At 43.5% G+C, this 22,175-nt stretch overlaps 1 protein-coding gene across 1 annotated transcript in view; it reads right to left on the bottom strand.

Annotated features, from left to right (window-relative positions):
- Positions 1 to 22,175, bottom strand: part of CNTNAP5 (contactin associated protein family member 5) — a 439,165-nt gene that overhangs the window by 318,680 nt on the left and 98,310 nt on the right. The window contains exon 2 of the mRNA XM_050916993.1: positions 1,683 to 1,793. Within this exon, the coding sequence (XP_050772950.1) occupies positions 1,683 to 1,793 (111 nt within the window). The remainder of the gene's footprint in view (positions 1 to 1,682; positions 1,794 to 22,175) is intronic.

The following is a 22,175-nucleotide window of genomic DNA, read 5'->3' as shown; positions in this document are numbered from 1 at the left end:
CTCATGGGGAAATTTGATTTGCTAAACATCGTTTCACTTAAAGTAACATTTTTCCAGGAACATAACTACAACATTAAGTGAGGAGTTACTGTACCATAAGACAGAACAAAAGAACAGGTGACCCCCGCAAGAGTCTATAAAAGGACTCCCAGGAGAAGCTGGTGAGTGCCATTTTGCACCAGATTAAGATGAGAGAGGGTGCTGAAGGGGCAGTATAGACAGGGTGATGGAGGACCCTGCCTGCCTGCCTGATGCAACCGAAATGACTCCCCAAGGGAAGGGGGAGCTAGCGAGGGACATTGTGTTTAGGATGTTTTATTGTTTTGTAAGTAAAAAAAGAGCATAAAATCATAGACTGAACAATGTACGCGTACTGCCTCACAGCTACCGCATGCCTCTGATGGAAAACTTTAAACCAGAATCAGCACGGTTTTTTGGGGGAGGAGGGGGAGGCTATGGGTTGGCAGAGGGGTGTGTTTAAGTATTGGGGAGCCTGAAAGGTCAGTGCTGTGCCCAGAGAGGCTAGACAGTAGGGAAACAAGACCCAACGCTCAAGGTTCCTTGTCAAATTGACATCTGTCTTTTTGCTGAGTGGATTCTTCAACCCTGTGTATGTTGGGCAACTGCCACACAACTTCCTTTCCAGCTATTTATTGAGAGACACTCTCACTGAGTCAAAGTTGAGATATTTTACTTCCATGTAATACCTCTCCAATCTCTGAACATCTGTATATACTGCAAAAACTTTTTATGGCAACTAGTAGAGTGCATCCAAACAGGTGTCCTTGTAAAGCTACTCTGAAGAGAGCCAGATAAACATGGTTTGGCATAGGACAGAAATCTCAGGCTTGCTATTTTTAAGAAGAAAAATGAACCTTATTTCTTTTCCATAAAGGTCTCCTGTCTTATAAGACTAACCCCTGAAAATTGGAACCAAGACCAAGTCAAGGGGCTTTAGTCTAAGGACAGTAGCCAGCAGAGGAGAAGCCACACCACAGAACGTGACCCCAGGTAATGCTAACCCATATAGCAAATACAAATCTGGAGAACTGCAGAAGATTAGGGTTTAGGGTTAGTCACAGAGGTAGCCTGCTTCTTCCTGGTAACATGGAGTTTGATCCTTATGGATTCCCACTGTGTTTAAACCCACTAGCCATGCTTCAGGACAATCCTCACTGCCCCTTCCATGCTTCAGGGTGGAGACCTGAAGAGGAGGTCACCTCTGCAGGGCAAAGAGCTGTGAATCTATTCTTCTCCACTTGAATTTCCAATGGCACTTTTAAGCCTAATTGACTGGGGTCCTGACCCATGACTAGGGTTCCTACATGCAATGACAACACAAAGAAAGGAAAGAAAAAGCGGATTGCTACTGGACAACTGGATTTAGGAACAGTGCAGCGGATTTAACAGGCTAGTTTGTCCTGGGACTACAGAACCTATAGTAGAAAGCAAAAGAAACTAATGGAGTCTACTTGAACTTCCACTTCAGTGGCCCTAAGCATCTGCAGTAAATTTCCACTGAATTTGGAACATTAATGAGCTATTTTCAACTAGCAATGCACCTCAGATTGTAAGAGGTGATTCCAGGCAGGCGCTGAATATTCCACAAGCTTCTACCCAAACGAATTATTCATGAAAGCTGTAGTAAAAACTGTCATGGGCATTTCACCCAGTGACCTTACCATCCCGTCTGTTGAGCTTGGCAAAGCTGGGACTGTGAACGCTGAAGAGCTCTGAGGAGCTGTCAAAGGCGGTCAGAGGCAACGAGGATACTAGTGCATCATCACAATTATCTATAAAACAAAGGAGAAATAAACAGAATGTCAGATAAAAAGTAGGAAGAAATTTGCTCAGTTGGACTTTTTGGAAAAAAACAAACACCACATAAACCTTGGTCTTTAACAAACTGGTAACTATTTATTGAGCTGACATTCTGAGCAGATCAGTGTGATTAACTGATCATCAGAGAGGGTTCTACAAGGAAATCCGAACGAACAGTCACTTAAGTTAGCAAATTAGTAGAGGCAGCCAAAGACCCAGTTTTTAACTGTCATGATTGCCCTCAAGTTTTGGTGGTCCCAATTGGAGACTGATTTCCAGAAGTGTTGACTATGCCACAACTCTAACTGGAGTCAATGGAAGCTGCAATTGCTCAGCTCCTCTGAAACCCAGGCCTTATGTGCTCAAGTTGGGACCACCAAAATTAGACAACTTCTGAAAATTTGAGCTTGTGTACCTACTTTGCTTTGGATGACTAGAAGCCAGTAAGGGAGGAAAAAAGTGCTAGTTTGCCTAGGCAAGAAGAACCTTTCTACTAAAACATTGATAAGGTCTGTTGGATACTAAAGATATATTGAGCCCAGAGGCAATTCATTGGGTGGTGAAAGTCTCAAGGAAACACTTTTAGCTTTGGTTGAGCTATTGGAGATACTTGGTGGAATTTTAAGACTGTTTCAGTCTATCAATAACTGAAAGACAAACTGATCTTCCCTACACTCATTGTGTTGTAAAATTCAACAGTTCCTGCAGAAGACTGTAGCAATGCCCCCCACCAATCGCTGAGCCAACACAGACAGAAGAGTGCTTAGTTTCTTCATTAGTGAAAGACCCTCAAACACACATATGGAATGTGGGAGTGGAAGTGACACCATCTCACCTCCATACTAAGCAGAGGAAAATTACATACATACATACAGAGGGACTCAACTGCAGGGGGAGGAGGGCAGATTGTACTTAAAGAGAATCCTATACTATACTAACAGAACACCACTGGCAATCACATATAGTTCCCAGCTAAAACCTCTCCAGCATTTCATCAATGATCTACAACCTATCCTGGAAAACAATCCCTCATTCTCACAGACCTTGGAGACAGGCCAGTCCTCGCTTACAGACAGCCCCCAACCCCAAGTAAATACTCACTAGCAACTACACACCACGCCACAGAAACACTAACCCAGGAAACAAACCCTGTAACAATCCCTGTTGTCAGCTCTGTCCCATATCTACTCTAGAGACACCATAATAGGACCCAACCACATCAGCCACACCATCGAGGGCTCATTCACCTGCACATCTACTAATGAGATATATGCCATCGTGTGCCAGCAATGCCCCTCTGCCATGTACATTGGCCAAATCAGACAATGTTTACGTAAAAGAATAAATGGACACAAAATCAGACATCAAGAATGGTAACATACAAAAGCCAATAGGAGAACACTTCAATCTCCCTGGACACTCAATAATAGATTTAAAAGTGGCCATCCTGCAATAAAAAAAAACACTTCAATAACAGACCTCAAAGAGAAACTGCAGAACTACAATTCATTGCAAACTTAACACCAATTTGGGCTTGAATTTGGGACTGGGAGTGGCTGGCTCACTACAAAAGCAACTTTCTCTCCCATGGTATTGACACCTCCTCATCAATTATTGGGAGTGGACCACATCCACCCTTACTGAATCAGTCTTGTCATCACTTGTTAGGTAACTCCCTTCTCTTCATGTGCCAGTATATTTATGCCTGTATCTCTAATTTTCACTCCATGCATCTGAAGAAGTGGTCTTTTACCCACAAAAGCTTATGCCCAAATAAATCTGTTAGTCTTTAAGGTGCCACAGGACTCCTTGTTGTTTTTGTGGATACAGACTAACACAGCTACCCCTCTGATACTATACTATGGAGTAAAGCTAGAATACCCCCCCTCATCCCAAGGAGTTAGGCTAGCCCAAATGGGTGGGCTATACATTATCTACTGCATCTATTTCCTTTTCCTCTCTCAGCTCCTTTTCTCGCCATCTCTTCTGAGCCAAACTTGACCGTGATAACCTGCTATGTGGCAGCTGAACTTCTGAGCCCACAGTGTTTGAATGAGGATGAAGTTAGTCAAAGCAAAATTTTCTCATTACTGGCTGTTACATACAAGTCTGGGACCACAGCACAGACTTTCATTAGGGCTATAAAACCATTAAAATTAATGGTATCACCCAGGGAGGAAACACGGGTTTAATTACAGGAGAAGTTCTGCAGGTTAGCAAGCTCCCAGACTCCGCAAGTCCCGTCCCTTGTACAAATATAATTGTTGGGGAAAAATTTATTAATACCACATTAAGGTTGCAAAATTCAAGACACACACACACACACACACACACACACCCCACACAACGATTTCACAATAACATGAATTTAGCCATATTGGCAATTGTGGGCCTGATGCAAAGCGGACTGATGTCAATGGGCGCCTTTTTGCAACATTGAGTTATGGATCAGTGTTCGGGGCAGAACAGAGCATGGTAGGAACTGCTGTGATTAGAATCCCTACCTGAGCTCCCTAGTATGCGGGGGAGTGAGCCGCTTGCCTTCTGTAGGGTGAAGCTACCTGCTCTTGACAGCACAGCTGTAAGGCTCATTCCCATCTTTCCCCCTATTGGCTAATTTTTTACTTGAGGGCACAAGAAAACAGCCATTCCTCGGTCTTCCAAAGGCATGGCCAGCTCTTTCACACACACATACAGACCAGCCAACTGGCCACACAGGACAGATTTCCTCCCATGCATATGCACAGAAGAGTCAGACACAATAGGATCCTTCATATTTTGATTACCAGGCAGACTGAAATGTAAACCTAAAGTTTGCCGACGGAGAACTTTACGTTAGAGTTAAGAGCACATGAATTCATTTAAAGTGCATAAGCATGCGAGTGCACCCCTTCCCCCCCGCAACCTCCTTTATCTGATTGGTTGAATGTATCTCAATAGTTCTATGAAATGTCCCTAATTGCAAGGGATGACAAAGAGAATTACTGGTAATAAGCAGAAACACGATGTTAAATCCTGCTCTGAGTTACAATGGTGTAAATCAGGAATAATTACACTGACAAAATGAAGTTACTCCAAGTTTATACTAGCATAATTGGGATCAGAACTTGGCCTGTTGCTGGAAAGATAGTTGATAGACTGTTTAAATATTCATTATATGTAGCATGCAAAATGTATTCGTGAAATCCCTAATCTGAGAAGAAAGCTAATCATTTCAACAGCAGCAAAGCACTTGATCACGCTTGCTAATCTTCTGCAAAAAATATCGAAGAAGAAAAACAGATGTGTAGTCTTCATGATGGGATTAAAACGGATCATGTTAATGTCACCTGTTGGCTTCACTACAGAATCAAGAGGAGACTTAGACATACCATTTTGTGTTCCTCTTCTGGGCCCTGATCCAGGAACTTGTGTAAAGACTGTAGAATAATGCCATCCGTCCCAAGATTTATTCAAGATTGTTGAAATGTCGCCGCATTAATTTCAGTGCTCAGGACAGTGACTGGACCGAACGCTGGCCTCAATCAAGCACTGTGCAAATTTCACACCTAGCTCTCTCAGCATTTCATTTCATTCCCGATTATCTTTCCCTGCATGGCCTTCTCTCTCAAAATGATCAAACACTTGTGTTGAGTTGCCCCATTTCATATAGTGGTTTTGCAAAGTGCATAGACATTAAATAGTAGCAAGTGACAACAAAACAGCCAGTGATCGTGACCGCATTTCATTTGTTATGAAGCTGGTTAGCCTGACCTAGATTCAGGCAAAATCATGGAAAGGCTTACATGTCAGTAAAGAATTAAAACATGGTAGCATAATTAATGCCAATCAACATGATTTTACAGAAAATGGATCTTTGTTAAACAAACTTGATGTTTTTTGAATGGATTACAAATTTGTTTGATAAAGATAATTGTGTTGACAAAATATAACTAGACTTCTGTAAGGTATTTCACTTAGCTGTGCACGATATTCTGATAATGAAAAAAACAGCCTTGTATTCAAGTCTGGAATTATCCTCCTATGGGGTGCTTTTAGCAGAAAAAAAGAGATAATGAGATCAAATGGTTTGAAGTTGAAGCTAGACAAATTCAGACTTGAAATAAGCCATAAATTCAACAATGAGGGTAATTAGCCATTGGCACACCTTAACTAGGGACATGGTGAATTCTCCATCACTTGAAGGTTTTAAATCAAGACTGGGTGTCTTTTTGAAACATATGCTGTAGCTCAATAGAATTTATTGGCTCAATGTAGAAATTATTGGGTGAAGTTCTATAGTCTGTTGTAAGGTTACACCCCATTTCTTAATGGAAATATACTTATGATATGCAGATGGCATAACTGAGATACATTTTATGCAAGATGGGTCTTGTAAGGCATCATCGGAAAGGTTTTAATTTACTGGATATGATTATCCAGTCTGTATGCATGTACATTTCTGAATCTAAAGTTAGGAATACTGACTATGTAATAATTACAACTGCACGTGTATTTGGGAATCACCCACTAGACAACAGCCATCAGCCTTGATGGGCCATTAGGAAGAAACAATAAGACTTTGAAGATATTAATCTCACTCCTTCCTGAGAGGTGTCCTGGGACTTAGCTGTGACACTACTAGGTCAGGTGTCCTGTCACCTGGTACTAAACACCATCTTGGACGTCTAGTAATTTTCCACCTTATATAAATCCTATTTAAGGCTGGGGAGTAAGGCTACCAGAACTCTTCTCCATTGCCTTCCTGCCCAAGAGGAAAGACTGCTGAAAGTACCTGAAGAGACAAAGGAACTGAGCTGTGGGAAAGGTAAGGGCTGAGTCCAGACTAAGACAGGAGTCTACTCTGTAAAGAGAAATAACTGGAACACTAAGCTAAAGAAACTCTGCAACTTGCCTAAAACAACATTTAGGGTGAGAAATTATTTCTTGAAACCAGTCTCTTTAAGATCTTAAGCTTAGTACACGTGTTTTGTTTTATTTGCTTGGTAATCTGCTTTGTTCTATTTGCTATCCCTTATAATCACTTAAAATCTGCCTTTTATAGTTAATAAACTTGGTTTTGTTTATTATTAAATCCAGTTTGTGCAATTTAAAACTTGGAGGGGAGCAAGAAGTTGTGCATATCTTCCTCCACACTGAGGGAGAGGGCAAATTTATGAGTTTAAGTTGTCTTGTGCTGTTGAGATATCTATACATTATTATTTTGGGTGTACTTTCCAGAAGGGAGCTGCACTTGAGTGCAGGGTAAGTTCCTGGCTGAGTTTTCTGTTTGCAGACTCAGTGATTCTACACACCTACCTGTGTATGTGTGCTACCAGAGGCCGGAGAGCTTAATTCAGCAAAACAGGGAAAGGGAGCAGGCAGGGAAATCCCAGCACATCATCAAGTGGCATTCCAAATGTAGGGGGGAGGGGGAGGGACTAACCCATCCCACCTGTATTATCCAGGGGGTCAGACTAGCTGATCATAATTCTTCTCTCTGGCCTTTAAAAAAAAAATCTGTGAATTAGAAGGAGTGTTAAATTCATTTTCACTTTTGATCTGACCAAAAAAGCAAGTCTAGCCTATGTTCCAGAAAACTGAGTGGAGTGCTGTGTGGCCCACTTTACCATGTTATTTGGCCACCAATTCCATTGCAGCATACTTTCTGTTTCCCATTAGGGCTCTAAGACTTAACTTACAGGAGGTCTCAGGTCTTTCCAGAAGAGCTCCTTTAAGGCCATAGTCAAATTAGAACAGAAAAACATGCACGAGCAACCCACTCTCCAAATATAATCCACACACTATGCAAAAATCCAACAGCGCACCCAATTCCTAGGAACTGGCTTTATTAACTAAGAAATCAACTAAGAAGGTAACAAAGTTCAGCTCCAACCATCTCACTAGAGTTGGTTTCTCTCACAAGAGCCTTCTCTACGGACTGCCCAGCCCATCTTGCCCAATATACATATACATACACATATCCTTCATAAGAGAATATTTTTGGTAAAAAAGTGATGCATCAAAGAGCGGGGGTCGGCTTATAAAATATGATAATTTTAAAAACTCTATGGAATCATTGAATTGAATATCTAACACCCTGTCATTTTGTTTACCTGGAGCGTCTCCAGGCATGGAGCCCCTCAGCTCCCAGTGGCCGCGGTTCGCCATTCCCAGCCAATGGGAGCTCTCATTGGCTAGGAATGGCAAACCATGGCCACTGAGAGCTGAGGGGCTCTGTGCCTGTGAATACTCCAGGTAAACAAAACGTCCCAACCCCACAGCGGCTCACCCTGATGAGCTGGGAGCCAAAGTTTTCCAACCCCTAAAATATAGGGTCAGCTTATGAAAGGGTCATACAGTTTTTGCTATTTTTACTTATCCATCTTGGGGGCGTCGGCTTATAAAAGAATGGGCTAATGAACGAGTACATATCATCAATTCCTTCCTATTCCTCACCTAAGTGCCACTCCACCTTCATGTTGGTGAGGTAATAGGTAACTTCCTGAGAAGATCATCAGTGGTCCTTGACTAGTGGGATCAATATCTGCAAAGTGGATAGAGTATCTAAGACAACACTGCCAGACTTCAGCGTGGGTCTACTCTAAAACCACACATATGTTACTGACCAATAATAATTTGTTATTGCTTTTCACTCCAGTTAATTCTGAGGAGACAACACAGCTAAGATTAAGTAAATCAGGTTCCATTTCATCTTATCAAGGGAATTGTTTACTAAATTCCAACAGGTAACCATCTGTCCAAAACCACTGATGTCAAAGTAGTTGCACCACTTGTCAATGAAGACTGAAACGGACAAAAAAAAGAATTGGCAAAGTGGACTAATTAGACCCACAGAAGCTCTATTATTGATGAGATTGTGAGGGATGGAAAGAAACGAGCTTGACTCTCACAGCTACAAGCTAAATTAACGTGATTTTCTACCTACCAAACCTCTTTTACCTGAAATTTGAAATGGAGATTATTTAAATGGGAATATTGTGAGACAATATAGAGTCCCATTTTTCTTTACTTTAAGGGGGAAAAATCTTTACACAATCCCTTTTTAGAATATAATCACCCTTTAAATTTGATCAGCATTTGAGGCTGAATAACTGGCCATTTATTGATGCCTTTCCTTTCATTTGTCACAACTTTGAGGAGGTGTGCTCATGAGAAAGTACTTCAGGCTTGAAGAGCAGGATGAGACCATGATTTGGAACAACTCCACAAATTGTCCAAAAAGAATGCATCTGGCAGTGGCACCAAACATCTACATTTACAGAAAATTGGCACCACATGAGTCTCGTAATTATATTACCAACATATCAGTTTTCTTTAATTATTGGCATCAGGACTATCCAACAGAACTTGAAAACATGGGGTCAACAGAATTCAATTTAGCTGATCAGATCTGAAGAAGAACAATGTATCTCATGTACTTGCTCACTCCCTTACAAATTGCTATTAGGCCAATACCACTGTTACTAATGCAGGGGTAGGCAACCTATGGCACACGTGCTAAAAGCGGCACGCAAGCTGATTTTCAGTGGCACTCACACTGTCCGGGTCCTGGTCACCGGTCCGGGAGCTTTGTATTGTAATTTAATTTTAAATGAAGCTTCTTAAACATTTTAAAAACCTTATTTACTTTACATACAATAGTTCAGTTATATATTATAGACTTATAGAAAGAGTCCTTCTAAAAACTTTAACATGTATTACTGGCACACGAGACCTTAAATTAGAGTGAATAAATGAAGACTCGGCACACCACTTCTGAAAGGTTGCTGACTCCTGTACTAATGTATACAAACACACGAGACCTCTCCCCCTTCCTTCACACACCACATTGGTCAGTTTATTCCTGTTACATATTGTCAGAATCCTAGTTGTGAACTCTCTGGTACAGGTGTACTCACTACCCTACACTGAAGGACTGTGGTACCACCAGCCAGAGCTTAATTTGGAATGGAAAAAGTGCTGCAGCTCAAAGCAATTAGGTGCCAGGGCTCAAGCAATTTTTTACTTTCACAGGTGAAACGGTAAGTACAGAGGTGCCAGGACTCAACCCTGGGCAAGCCCCATCAGAAATTAAGCATGACCACCAACCTTTCCATTCCATGCCACGGTAAATGTGCTTCAAATGATAAACTCTATAAAGCTACAGCAGCTGGTTGGTCTCATTAAATACTCCAGCAAATCCCACCAGCTGCCATCTCCTCATTGAGCCCTCCCACCCCAGACACCATGCCTCACAAAACACCCATCATTTCAACTGCCACAAAACAAAAGCAACCACAGTAAATTTCAACCAAATGAAAAATTTTAACATATGTTTTTGAAAAGCCATTTTTTCATCTAAAAACAAAAAAACAAAAAAAAAACCCATTGTGATCAACTCTAATTTTATCAACAAGCATTTTGGTTGTGATTTGCAAAAGGGATAGGGTGAGATTGGAGTGTCTAACTCTCTTAGGATCTTTAATCAAGACCAGGTGGGATTTTCATGAGTGAAATTCAACATAGTATAGAGGGCTTTCAAAAGACCCTATGCACCACTTAAAATCTTAAATAAAGCCTTGATCAAGACCTCAGGATAATCTATGTGTGGGCCTTCTGCATCTGAGATTGCTCAGCAAAATGATTAAGGGGGAAATTCACTCTAGTACCAGAGAGATAGGATAGAATCATAGAAGATTAGGGTTGGAAGGGACCTCAGCAGGTCATCTAGTCCAACTCCCTGCTCAAAGCAGGACCAATCCCCAGACAGATTTTTTACCCCAGTTCCCTAAATGGCCCCCTCAAGGATTGAACTCACAATCCTGGGTTTTTAGCAGGCCAATGCACAAACCACTGAGCTATCTTCTTCCCTCCTCCCACCAAATGCTTCTGGGGAATATGCAACGTAGTCAGTGTAGACATGATTGACTTTAGATCCAAGTACGCTACATCCAAATACACTTCAGCCCACCAATACCTCTCCAAGCGTTCTAATGTGCATTTTGTATTAAGAGATGGATGGCACAGGATTGTCGAGCTAGTCATATACTTCTTCAGTGTGAGAAAAAAAATTGGCTGTTGTGTCTAATCAAAATAGGTTTTGATGACTTCTTCCTAGTAGATGTTTCTGTGCATCAAAGGCACCACAAAAAGAATCACACAACTTTACTGCCAATGTCAGTCTGTGCTCAGGTGAAGCCAAAAAGAACTAAAATATGGATGAGGCTGTTGCAGGTCAGGACTGAGGTGCATTAGTAAACTGTGGCACTGCTATTATTTTCCTTCATCTGCTAAAGGAGACAAGACAGGAAAACATTGATCTCCATTTACAGAGGCCACCTAGAAAGGTTATGAAAGGTATATAGTTCTTAATGAACACTTAGAAAAGTATGACAATCAATCAGTGAAAAGTCCTCAAAAGACTGTAGGCTACACAGTTCTTCCATGCCTGTGGATTTGGATTGCTTCTAGCTGTCCCCTGTGCTCAATGAGGCAATCATGCAGCTGTCGAAGGAGATTTTTTACTGAGAACATTTCATTTATTTCTATTTATAGTCCATCAGGGCCATACACTGAATAGTACCTGACTCTGCCAGTAATCTGACCCCATGGGGAGCTGAGGGCACTTGGCAAGTCATTGGGGAGGAACAAGGCAAAATTGTGGCCCATGCTGCCGCCGTTTTACTATTAGGAATAACTATTATGCGATGGCAGCATTCAAAGGCTACACCTGTGGTTGGGGCCCTATTATGCTGGATGCTGTAGAAGCATGGAAGATAGACAATCCCTGCTCTGTAGGGCTTCTCTTCTAATGACACAAACAGATGAAGGATATAGAAGAGTGATACAACATACAAGCAAATGAGTATGGTGAAGAGTTGGCCCAGCGTGGTTAGCTACATTGACTGGGGTTACAAGAAGAGAAGGAGGGAGAGGGAAAGAGGAATAGTCACTGCTTATCACCTGGCTTGGCATAAATCGGCAGACTGAGTTTTACAGGCATCACAACAGAAGTGAGTCTCAAGCTAAAGAATAAATTAGGTTTCCCTTATGACATTCCAATGTCATAAAGGAGATGCATAAAGGATGGAATTATCCCCTGGGAAATCTCCATACTGTGCCAGCATTTCTGTAACAGCTATGGTTGCCAGGTGTCCAGGCACAGCTCTTGGGCCGTTAAAAGTCCAGTTGGCCGCAGAGGCTGGCTCCGCACAGCTCCCGGGAAGTGGAAACATGTCCCTCTGGCTCCTAGGCACAAGGGTGGTTGGGGGGTTCTGCACGTTGGCACTGTCCCTAGCACCGGCTCCGCAGCTTCCATTGGATGGGGCCTCCAAGAAAGGGCAGGACATAGGCAGGGGCTTGGGGAAGGGGTGGGGCAAGGGTGTCAGTTTTATGCTTTCAGAAAGCTGGCAATCCTAGTGACAGTGCAGGGCTTGCCGAGCATCCCTAGCCCACCGTCCTCTGCCACCCCAGCCATAGGGGGTATACCACGGCAGACAGGTTTGTGGCCAAAGGGCCTTGTACTCCATCTGTTCTGTACTACACAGCAGCCCATTGGCAGCTGTTCTAAGCTAAAAGCAGCCACATGAGCCCCTCCAGCACCCCTGAGGCACAAAAAACAGTCTAAAGCCACCTTTGCTCTGACCCATCCTGAGAGGTGCAGTGCAGAAGCTGGTCTTCACCCCTTTGTAGGATCAGACTCATTGTGTGCAAGTGTCACTGAAGGAAATGGAATATTAAAGCATTAAGTAGCATTCACAGGAAAGCTGGACGGGAAATTGTTTTCCCCACCACTAATCAGAATAAAGATAGATAAATAAATAAAAATCAAAGTCTGAAATTTTCATGAACGAAAATCATCATCATCATCATCTCCTCCAAACTTTGCAGTTCACTAATTCTTTCAATTTTGACCTTAAAAAAAAAAGTTGTCTAATTAGCTTACATTTGGAAACAAAACAGAAAACGGGAATTTTTTCCATTTAGAAAATGTCAAACTTGAACTGCGGGAGGCAGGGCTGCTCCGAAATGCCCCCTTCCGGGCCAAGCATGATACTGAAGGCACTCCCCACCATAGGCTGTAAACTCTGGCCATCTTCTTGGGATAAGGTGGTCTTTGCTGTCAGGGCTGGATTAAGGCAGGGGCTTTAGGGGCTGAAGCCCAAGGCCCCAGCTCCAGGGGGGGCCCACAAAAATTAATCACAGGCAGCAATCTCCAACACTGGACTGCTAAAAGTCCCATGGTGTAGCTGGCTAAAAGTCCAGCATGCTGGAGCCCCACGCTCCTCCTGGAAGCAGCTGGCTGCTAGCACATCTCTGCCGTCCCTGGGGAGGGACAGAGGAGGAAGAGAGGCAAATCTGCATGCTGCCCCGCCCGGAAACTGGCCAATGGGAGCTACAGAGTCGGTGCTTATGGGCACAGAGACATGCTTTTCCCCTCCCTACAGGGGCCACAGAGACTTGCTAGGAGCCAGCCGCTTCTAGGAGCGGTGTGGGGCTATGGCAGGCAGCCTGCCTGAGCAGCCTTGCTGCACCCCCAGCCAGGAGCCACGTGTGGTAAGCATCTCCCAGCCGGAGCCTGCACCTCACACTCCCTCCTCCACCCCTGCCCCAGATCAGAATCCACCTTCTGCACCCAAACACTCCCCCAGACCCCACACCGGCTCCTGCACCTCAATCCCCTGCCCCAGCCTCCTGCTTCAAACTCCCTCCCAGAAAAATAGACTTGTATACAGGGCCTTCACAAAATCTAATAGCCCCGGGCCCACAGGAGAGGTAATCCCCCTGTTTGCTGTGCTCTAAGCTTGACATCAGTCTCTAAAACAATCATGTCGCAAAACAGCAGCTTGGGATTTGGGTGTGCACCTTTAAAGAGGAAAAAATCCTTCAAAATGCAAGCACATCGCTGCAGCCTGGACCTGGATTAACCCTGAGGAGCACCTCCTCTGTTCCAATCTTATCCAGCTCTGCCCCTAAGCAAATGCAGTGAAGCCTTCTTAAATGGCCTGCTAGTTTGTGATTGGCCAGTATTTCCTCTTGGCCCTTCTCGGCCTCTGGAAGACTGAATCATTGGTTGCCCAACCTGAGTGTATTTCCAGGGCACTGATGCCTCCAGTAGGGGGCAGAGAAAGCCTGATAGAGCCTGTCCCAGGAACTTTGACAATATTGAAACTTTTTTCAACAATTTTGAGTAAAGAAATTACTCAAAACTGACTTTTCTGCAAAGTTTTGGTTTCAATGAATTGGCATTTTTCAACAATCACCAACTTTTGTCAAAAAATTCCTGACCTGCTCTGATCCAGAGTAAATCATTGTTTTTTTCTAGTTGCCTGTTGGAAACTGTGGTTTGGGTCTTAAAGCTATTTTTATTTAAGTTGGATTTTTGTTGCCAATATATAATTGTATTCATTATTAAAATACCAGTAGAGTTACAAATGGTGCTGAAGTTAAATTGTGTGCATCACTTGAACTGCAACAATAAAATGTCTCTGTACTGGGATTTGAAATTGAAAAGATTCACTTATATTTATAGATGAGATAAAATTCCGCTTAGCATTGCATGCTTAATGGCTTACTTTGTTTTAAAGACATAAAGCATGCATTACAATGTCTACAACAGTGTTTCAAAGTGGCAACTCATGCTTTTAGCTTCATTTATTTCTCCCCCCTGCTACCTATAATTCCACTTTACAAACAATGGAAATAAATATTGGAGTATTGCTCTAAAAATTGACCCTGCACCTCTGTAGTGCAATCTAAGCTGGAAGAAAAAAGTGAATAGCTTTCATAATGTGCAAAAGATAAGCATTAAGATGTACTGAGACACAAATAACATAGGCACAGCTTAAGAAAAAGGCGGGCCATGGACACTGTCTTAGAACTCCCCACACATAAAATGTATCAGTAGGTCCATATATCAATTCTTTCACCATAAATTTTCTTACTAATGGGTCAGGGGGGAAAAAGATTCAGTAAAATCCCATTCCTCCTTTTCCAGAGACTGGTTATGCCCACATGCACACCTGTGTGCTCCATCTGTTGGTGGATAGGCATGGCACATTTGTCAAGATTTAAGACACTACAAAAAGTACTGAACACAACTACATCCTTTTTTCCCCTTCTTGCTATCATGCAAGTAAACATCAATAGCTAGCTAATCATGAACTTTCCCCAGATGACTTTAAATTACCTAAATGTTCTTTGATGTCAAAGTTTTCAGGATACCAAAGTATAACTCAATCAATCAGCATATGTATATGGCATCTTCTTTACAGTACATAGTATGCCAGAACACTTGTCATGAAGAAAACTGTAAAATCCATATGTCTGAATGGAGCTAGTGGAGCTTTAAAAAAACGTTATTAAAAAGGAGATCTTATTTCTACTGATAAAGTACCATGGTTGTCAGCATAATACTCACATAACAGTGTATCAGTCAGGAGACAACAATTATGTGACATCCTCTTACAGACCAGAGATGGTAATTTGGAACTTGTACTAGCCTAGTCCAACTAAGCTAACATACAGAAGCAGGGGGTAATAAAAGTACATAGGGTGACAGACCTCTCAAGGAGTAATCTCAGGCCTGAAAAGCAATCAAAGGAAGGAGGGTCTTGTAATTAAGGCACTGGAATAGGTCAGGAGGCCTGAATTCAACCCCCAGCTCTACCATGACCTCTTTTGTAACCTTAGACGAGTTACATAGGCCCAGCTGTTTAAAGGTATTTAGGCCTTGTTGTGCTCAGATTTGCAATGCCTAACCGATCTAGGAGCCGGCACACTCAAAAAGGGATTTAGGAACTCAGGAGTCTAAATGCCACTGTCAATGGGATTTAGGCTCCTACGTGCCTTTGGGCTGATCTAACATTACAAAGTTTAGGCTGCCTACACTAAAAGTTGTCTCCTGTCAGCAGAAGTATCTCATTAAGATGACACAGTATCTCAGTATGGTGACATAAGGGCATGGAGCCATGGTCAACCTACTGAGGTCTACACAATGTGAGCAAAGACACAGACACCTGGGCCGACCCTAACTGTCCTCCAGCGCCTGTCACACAAAGCCCCATTCCTTGTCACAGTGACTGCTCTGGTCATAACTGTGAATGCCACGGCCCAGAGGTCATGGAGACCGGAAGCCATTTTCCCTTATAAAAAACTCCCCATGTACTTTTGAAAAGCCTTTTCCTGATTGTCCATCCTTGGTCTCCCTTGGTGTATGTAACTGCCCAACTGACCATCCTGGCTCCACACACTAAACACGCTCCTGCCTGGAGTATACAGGAGATATTGGCCCTCCTGGGTCTGTGGGGGAGAAGAGGCTGTGAAGCACAGGTATGGACTAGCCACAGAAACTTGGATATCTATGGCCATGGCTACACTAGAGAGTTGCAGCGCTGGTGAGGAGGTTACAGCGCTGCAACTTAGGATGTGGCTACACTTGCAAAGCACGGCCAGCGCTGCAACTCCCTGGTTGCAGCGCTGGCTGTACACCCGGTCGAGCCTCGGGTGTAGCGATTCCAGCGCTGGTGATCCAGCGCTGGTCAGCAAGTGTGGACCCCACCAGCGCTTTTATTGACCTCCGGGGTATAAGGAGCTATCCCAGAATTCCTGTCCACAACAAACCGGAAGAAAGGGGGAGCTAGGAGTTCAGCCAAACTGCTTATTTAAAAAACAAACACAGCTCCTGTTTGCTGAGCAAGTGCAGGCAGGCAGGGGAATTACTTTGGAATGTTCACAGCTGTTTGCTTGAAGAGAGAAACAGCACGCTCACACGGCAGAGGGGGAGGGAGAAGTCCGTGTTGAGCAGATGCTTATCTGGTCTGACGGCTATTTAGGAGTGCATAATTTGCATTTAGTGAATGAGAGAGGGGTGGGGGAAGGGGTCAGAACTTTTAAAATGATTGAAGGTAGGCACTGTGTGTCTTCCAGTCCTTAGAACTTGCAAGGCAGGGAGCTGAGAACAGTGTCAGCTCCAAAAATCCAATCTCTCTGTCTCTCCAACGCTCCCTGTCACATTCCACCCCACCCCCCTCTTTTGAAAAGCACGTTGCAGCCACTTGAATGCTGGGATAGCTGCCCACAATGCACCACTCTCAACAGAGCTGCAAATGCTGCAAACGTGGCCACACTGCAGCGCTGGTAGCTGTCAGTGTGGCCACACTGCAGCGCTGGCCCTACACAGCTGTACGAACACAGCTGTAACTACCAGCGCTGCAGAACTGTAAGTGTAGCCACGGCCTATGAAAGGATTGTACAGAAGGTGCAGACAAAGGAGTAGAACAGGAATCAGCGGTAGTATTGCATGAAAGCGAAGGAATGGCACCACACATCACAAGAACGGGGAAACCAACAGCTGATCTGGTGTTGACCTGCCACATTTACAACAAGATGCATGCCAGACTAGGCGGACACCTCACCATCACCCTGCAGACCACAGTGGGAAACTTGGAGGAGCTGAGATAGACCCCCTGCCATGAACAGCCAGGAGGAGGAGAGAGAGGTGCAGAAAGAGGTCCAGCCGTGCCATGAGACAGGACTTGCTGAAAAGTCCAAAGTCTAGCTAATCCCTCCAGCTAACCAGGGATAAGCCCTCAGGTAAGTGTACGCATTCATTTCTCGCTACAATGTTTAAACTTAAACATGGTGCTCAGCCCAGTCCCAGTGCATCAAGGCACAGATATTGACTTTTCAGTTGGTTTTTACTTGGATAAGAAGAGCAAAACAGAGCTAGAGTTGCTATCTGCTTTTCATTCCCTTGAGAGAGACAATGTGGGTGAGGTGATATTATTTACTGGACCAATTTCTGTTGGACAGAGAGAGAGAGAGAGAGAGAGAGAGAGAGAGAGAGAGAGAGAGAGAGAGAGAGAGAGAGAGAGAGAGAGAGAGAGAGAGAGAGAGAGAGAGAGAGAGAGAGAGAGAGAGAGAGAGAGAGAGAGAGAGAGAGAGAGAGAGAGAGAGAGAGAGAGAGAGAGAGAGTCTTTCAAGCTTACACGTGGCTCTTCTTCAGGTCAGGGCTGGGAAAGCTGGTCTCTCTCACCAACAGAAGTTGGTCTAATAAAAGATATGACTTCACCCACCTTGTCTCTCTCATATCCTGGGACAGACTCGGCTACAACTACATTTCATTCCTCTGCTGCATTGTGAGGAGGTCGACTTCTGGAGCAGTCTGTTTATATACATAGGGATGCCCCGTGTATCATCCTGAGAGATCTCAATGGAATGTTCCTGGAAATACTCTGCAGTCCTTTCCCAAAGGTTTCTAGGGATGGCTGCATTATTTCTCCTTCCGCCACAAGACGCTTTCCCATACCATTGCACGACAAGTTCAGCTGGCATTACTGCAGTAATCGGGCTAGCAGCCTATGGATCTGGGTGATTTCAGGATGCCAGTAGCAGCTGAGAGCTCTGTGCCTTTATTAACCTCAAGAGTGATATCAGCTAAAATCACTACCGCCTGTGGAAAATAGTGTCAGTATTTAGCACTACTGCCCTACACCCGTACCCATGGAATAGGGATTAAATTTTATTTTGCATGCAATTGAAATTCCTCCCCAACCCCCCTGGCAGACCATACTCACCACGGCTGGGTCTGGACAACAGACGCTCTCCAATAAGCATATTTTATTAGACGTTTTTATGACAATGAGAGAAGGGAGTTTTGAAACTTCTCATTCCCTTCCTGTCGTGATTGTAAATCCAAAGGCACATCTGTCCATTTTTATCAGCCGTTGCTGCCTTGAGGGGCGACCCCTGCATATTTGCAAAGTCTAACCCTGAGGAGGAGTAAAAATGGACTAGGGAGCACATGTTCAGTGAGATCCTGCAAGCTAGTGCTGCTTCAGTCTGTGAATAAAGAGCCTGGAGAGCCTGGCAGGCAGCACAGAGAAGGAAAGAGTGGACAGGAGAAAGGCCCAGGAGTCCCAGCAGGAAAAGGAGACAGAGATGTAGCAGGACATAATGGATCTTCACAGCATCCCTTCAGTCTACCCAGTCTACCCAGAGCACATTCAATAATTATTCTGCACCTGATGAGCTGGTAGTTGAATCTTTCCTAGGTGCTGCCCAGGTGTATGGCTTTATGAGCAAGGGGTAGGTGGGTCCCCAAGAATCACTGTTGGCCTTTCAGTATCGCTAGTGATAGTCCACCAGTTGAAAACCAATGCCCCACTCGTAGCTTTCTGAAAAGTCCTGTGCTCTTAAAGATGCGAGCGTCGTGCGCCTTTCCTATCCAGCCCACATCAATATTAGCGAAGTGCCCCCCGTTTTGGCACATCAACAGACCACATTGACAGAATGGGCTACTTTTCGATGGTTATACCAGTATTAGTAGACACCAACACATTGCAAAAATTTCCAAAAAAGAAATTGCACTGGACAGCAGCTCATAGCCCACTAGGTTACCTACGCACGGTGCACCACACTTGGCATCAACACAACCTCCTGGAGAGTACATGCCATACCTGCGCAAGCAGCCAAGTACATATGTGCACAAGCGATATACACACTTTGGTGGCTGTACACCGACGTAACTTGCAGTGATCAAAATCTGAAGTTTAGATAGTTTAAATCCCTTTTGAAAAATGGGACGTAGGGTATATCACTACCTTCATTTTGCAGAGACTGGGATTACGGCCCAGATTTTTAAAAGGTATTTAGACACTGCTGTGCTTAGTGTTGTAATGCCCAAATACGGTTAAAAAGGTGGGCCTTAATAGCTGTCTCTGTAAAATGAAGGTAATGATATTCTCTCTCCCTTCCCCTTCTCATATCTAGTTAGACTAACTCTTTAGGGTAGGAACTCTTCCTTACTACGTGTTTGTACAGGGCCTAGAGCAACGCAGCCCCAATCTTAGCTGGGATATTCAGGCACTACAGCACTCCAAACAAAAAAAACAAACCACATTTAAACGGATGTTTGTACCTCATTGCAAACCCACTGAAACAACTTACACCACCCGTGGAATGAAAGCATCATCTGGGAGCTCATTAATCTGTGAAATCATAGTAATTATCTCTACTGAAAAGAGAGGTCTGGTTTGTATCAGAAAGCTGATTTAGACGAGCAGAATTTGTATTCCAGGGAACCGAAATGCCAGCAGACAGCGGTTGCCAATGTACGAGTAACAGTCTCAGAACTGAGAAGTATCAGAGGGGTACATGGTTTGTTGCTTTTTAGAGATCCAGACTAAGAGTCTATAAAGTGCCACAGGACTAACAGACTTTTTGGAACATAAGCTTTTCTGGGTGAACACTCACCCACGAAAGCTTATGCTCCAAAACATCTGTTAGTCTATAACACGGGTTGGCAGCCTTTCAGAAGTGGTGTGCCAAGTCTTCATTTATTCACTCTAATTTAAAGTTTCACATGCCAGTAATACATTAATTGTTTTAGACAGTCTCTTTCTATAACTCTATAATATATAATAAACTATTATTGTATGTAAAGTAAATAAGGTTTATGAAATGTTTAAGAAGCTTCATTTAAAATTAAATTAAAATGCAGAGCCTCCTGGACCGGTGGCCAGGACCCAGGCAGTGAGAGTGCCACTGAAAATCAGCTCGTGTGCCACCTTCGGCACCTGTGCCAGAGGTTGCCTACCTCTGGTCTATAAGGTGCCACAGGACCCTGTCGCTAGGCTCAGAACTATGACTGTGTCAGAGATGGCAATTTTCTGCACAAACATCACTGAATTAAGTTTCTTAAGAGTTCACTATATTAACAATGCCAATGTGTATGTATTATTGTGGAATAAAAGGATTATTCGAAACAATCGGCCCAGACAGGCATGATCTTTTAAAGTAAAGTAGGCATCATAGGAAATCTCTAGGAGTGGTATGCAAACACATCTGCTTCGCTTATGCAAGAATTCAGCCGTTTGTCTGCTGATCACCTGTTACGTGAGTATAAGTTAAAAAAATATTGTATCAAGAAGGGACTCTCAGATCCACAAGGGTGTTTGTTCTGAATTAACAGCTGTTATGAACCGGTGATCACAGAAAAACCCATGGTGGAGTGTGAAGGACTTTTCACCAGCCAGCAGTTGGAGTCGTGGTGATTTCTGGTAAGCTTGCACATACATTATTTTATTCTTTTTAACAGTTATTTTTCCAGCAATGCTTTTACCTTAAGAATAAATGTGCTTGCTTAGAAAGAGCTGTATGGTAACTTAACCATAGCAATGACACTGCTTGCCATTTCACAGCAGTCTGACTTTGCTGGGGAATTCACAGGGTAGGCAGGCACAGTCTGGAAATACTCTGGTCAGGAGGGAGAGAGGTGCATGTCTCCACCCAAGAAGGTGATGGCAGGGGAGCCGAAAGCCTGAGAGAGGGTGTCCTTAGTGGACCATAGAGGAAGAAGGTAGATTCTGTTTCCCTGAACTGTGATAATGACAATTATCAAGAAGAGGCTGGAGAACTTTTTTCCTGATTTCCATGTGAAAAAGGTGCCTCAGGCTGAAATGTCTTCTCCATTAATTTCTTGGCAGACCGCTGAACCATCAGATCTCTTTTGCTGGTATTGTTCTGTCTCAGATCTGGGCCAACCCAGTGTGTGGAACATCTTCTAGCTGTGAGTTTTGCTTTTTTGCCATGGGAGCTTAATAGGCAGAGAGCAAATCTTCATTTAATTCATGTCTCTTCAATATATCAGGGATCCAGATACAGGACTTCCTGAGCATGTGGTTTTATCAAGATGAGCCTCTCCTTATTGCATTGTGAGAATGTAGCCTGAGAAACACAACAGACCCTCTGTCACAACTGAGCATCATCCATGAATGTTACCATTTCCATTCCTTATCCTGTTTCCTATGTTAGTAACTGGATAAGTATTTCAGACTATGAAGCTGTTACGCTCCCAGATCAGGGTGCTGTTTACATTGGAGTATTATATTAAAACCTTGCACCATCTTCCTGGCATATCAAACTCTTTGGAGACCACACATAGGCCCCCCAGAGCTCTGTCCCTTTGACCTCTTCAGTGCAGTTCCAAATGTTAAATGGACAAGGCATAGGAAAATATCGCCCTGGCATTCTAGCTAGTCCTTACACCCCCAAAAAGTTACATTTGCATGGACATACACATTCCAACTTCTGAGTGCTACACAAGCAGCGCTGAATTTGTGATTCTCTCTCAGACAAAGACATCCACGCACTTGCAGCTGTCGATTGAATTGTCAGCCTCATTATGAAAAATAAAAAATCCTGTACACCATCTTAATAGACAGCAGGAGTCAGTTCAATACAAGTGTTGCTAGATTTAGTACTACAATCCTGGGACCAGATTTTCTGCTGGTGTAAGTTGACACAGCTTTAGTGACTTCAGTGGATCCATGTCCATTTTAAACCAACTGAAGATGTGACCCATTGTGGGT

The sequence above is a fragment of the Gopherus flavomarginatus genome, chromosome 10 (assembly GCF_025201925.1).
Source record: "Gopherus flavomarginatus isolate rGopFla2 chromosome 10, rGopFla2.mat.asm, whole genome shotgun sequence".
Taxonomy (NCBI): domain Eukaryota; kingdom Metazoa; phylum Chordata; order Testudines; family Testudinidae; genus Gopherus; species Gopherus flavomarginatus.
The sequence above is the reverse complement of the archived record's forward strand: the minus strand, read 5'-3'. Positions and strand labels throughout refer to the sequence as shown.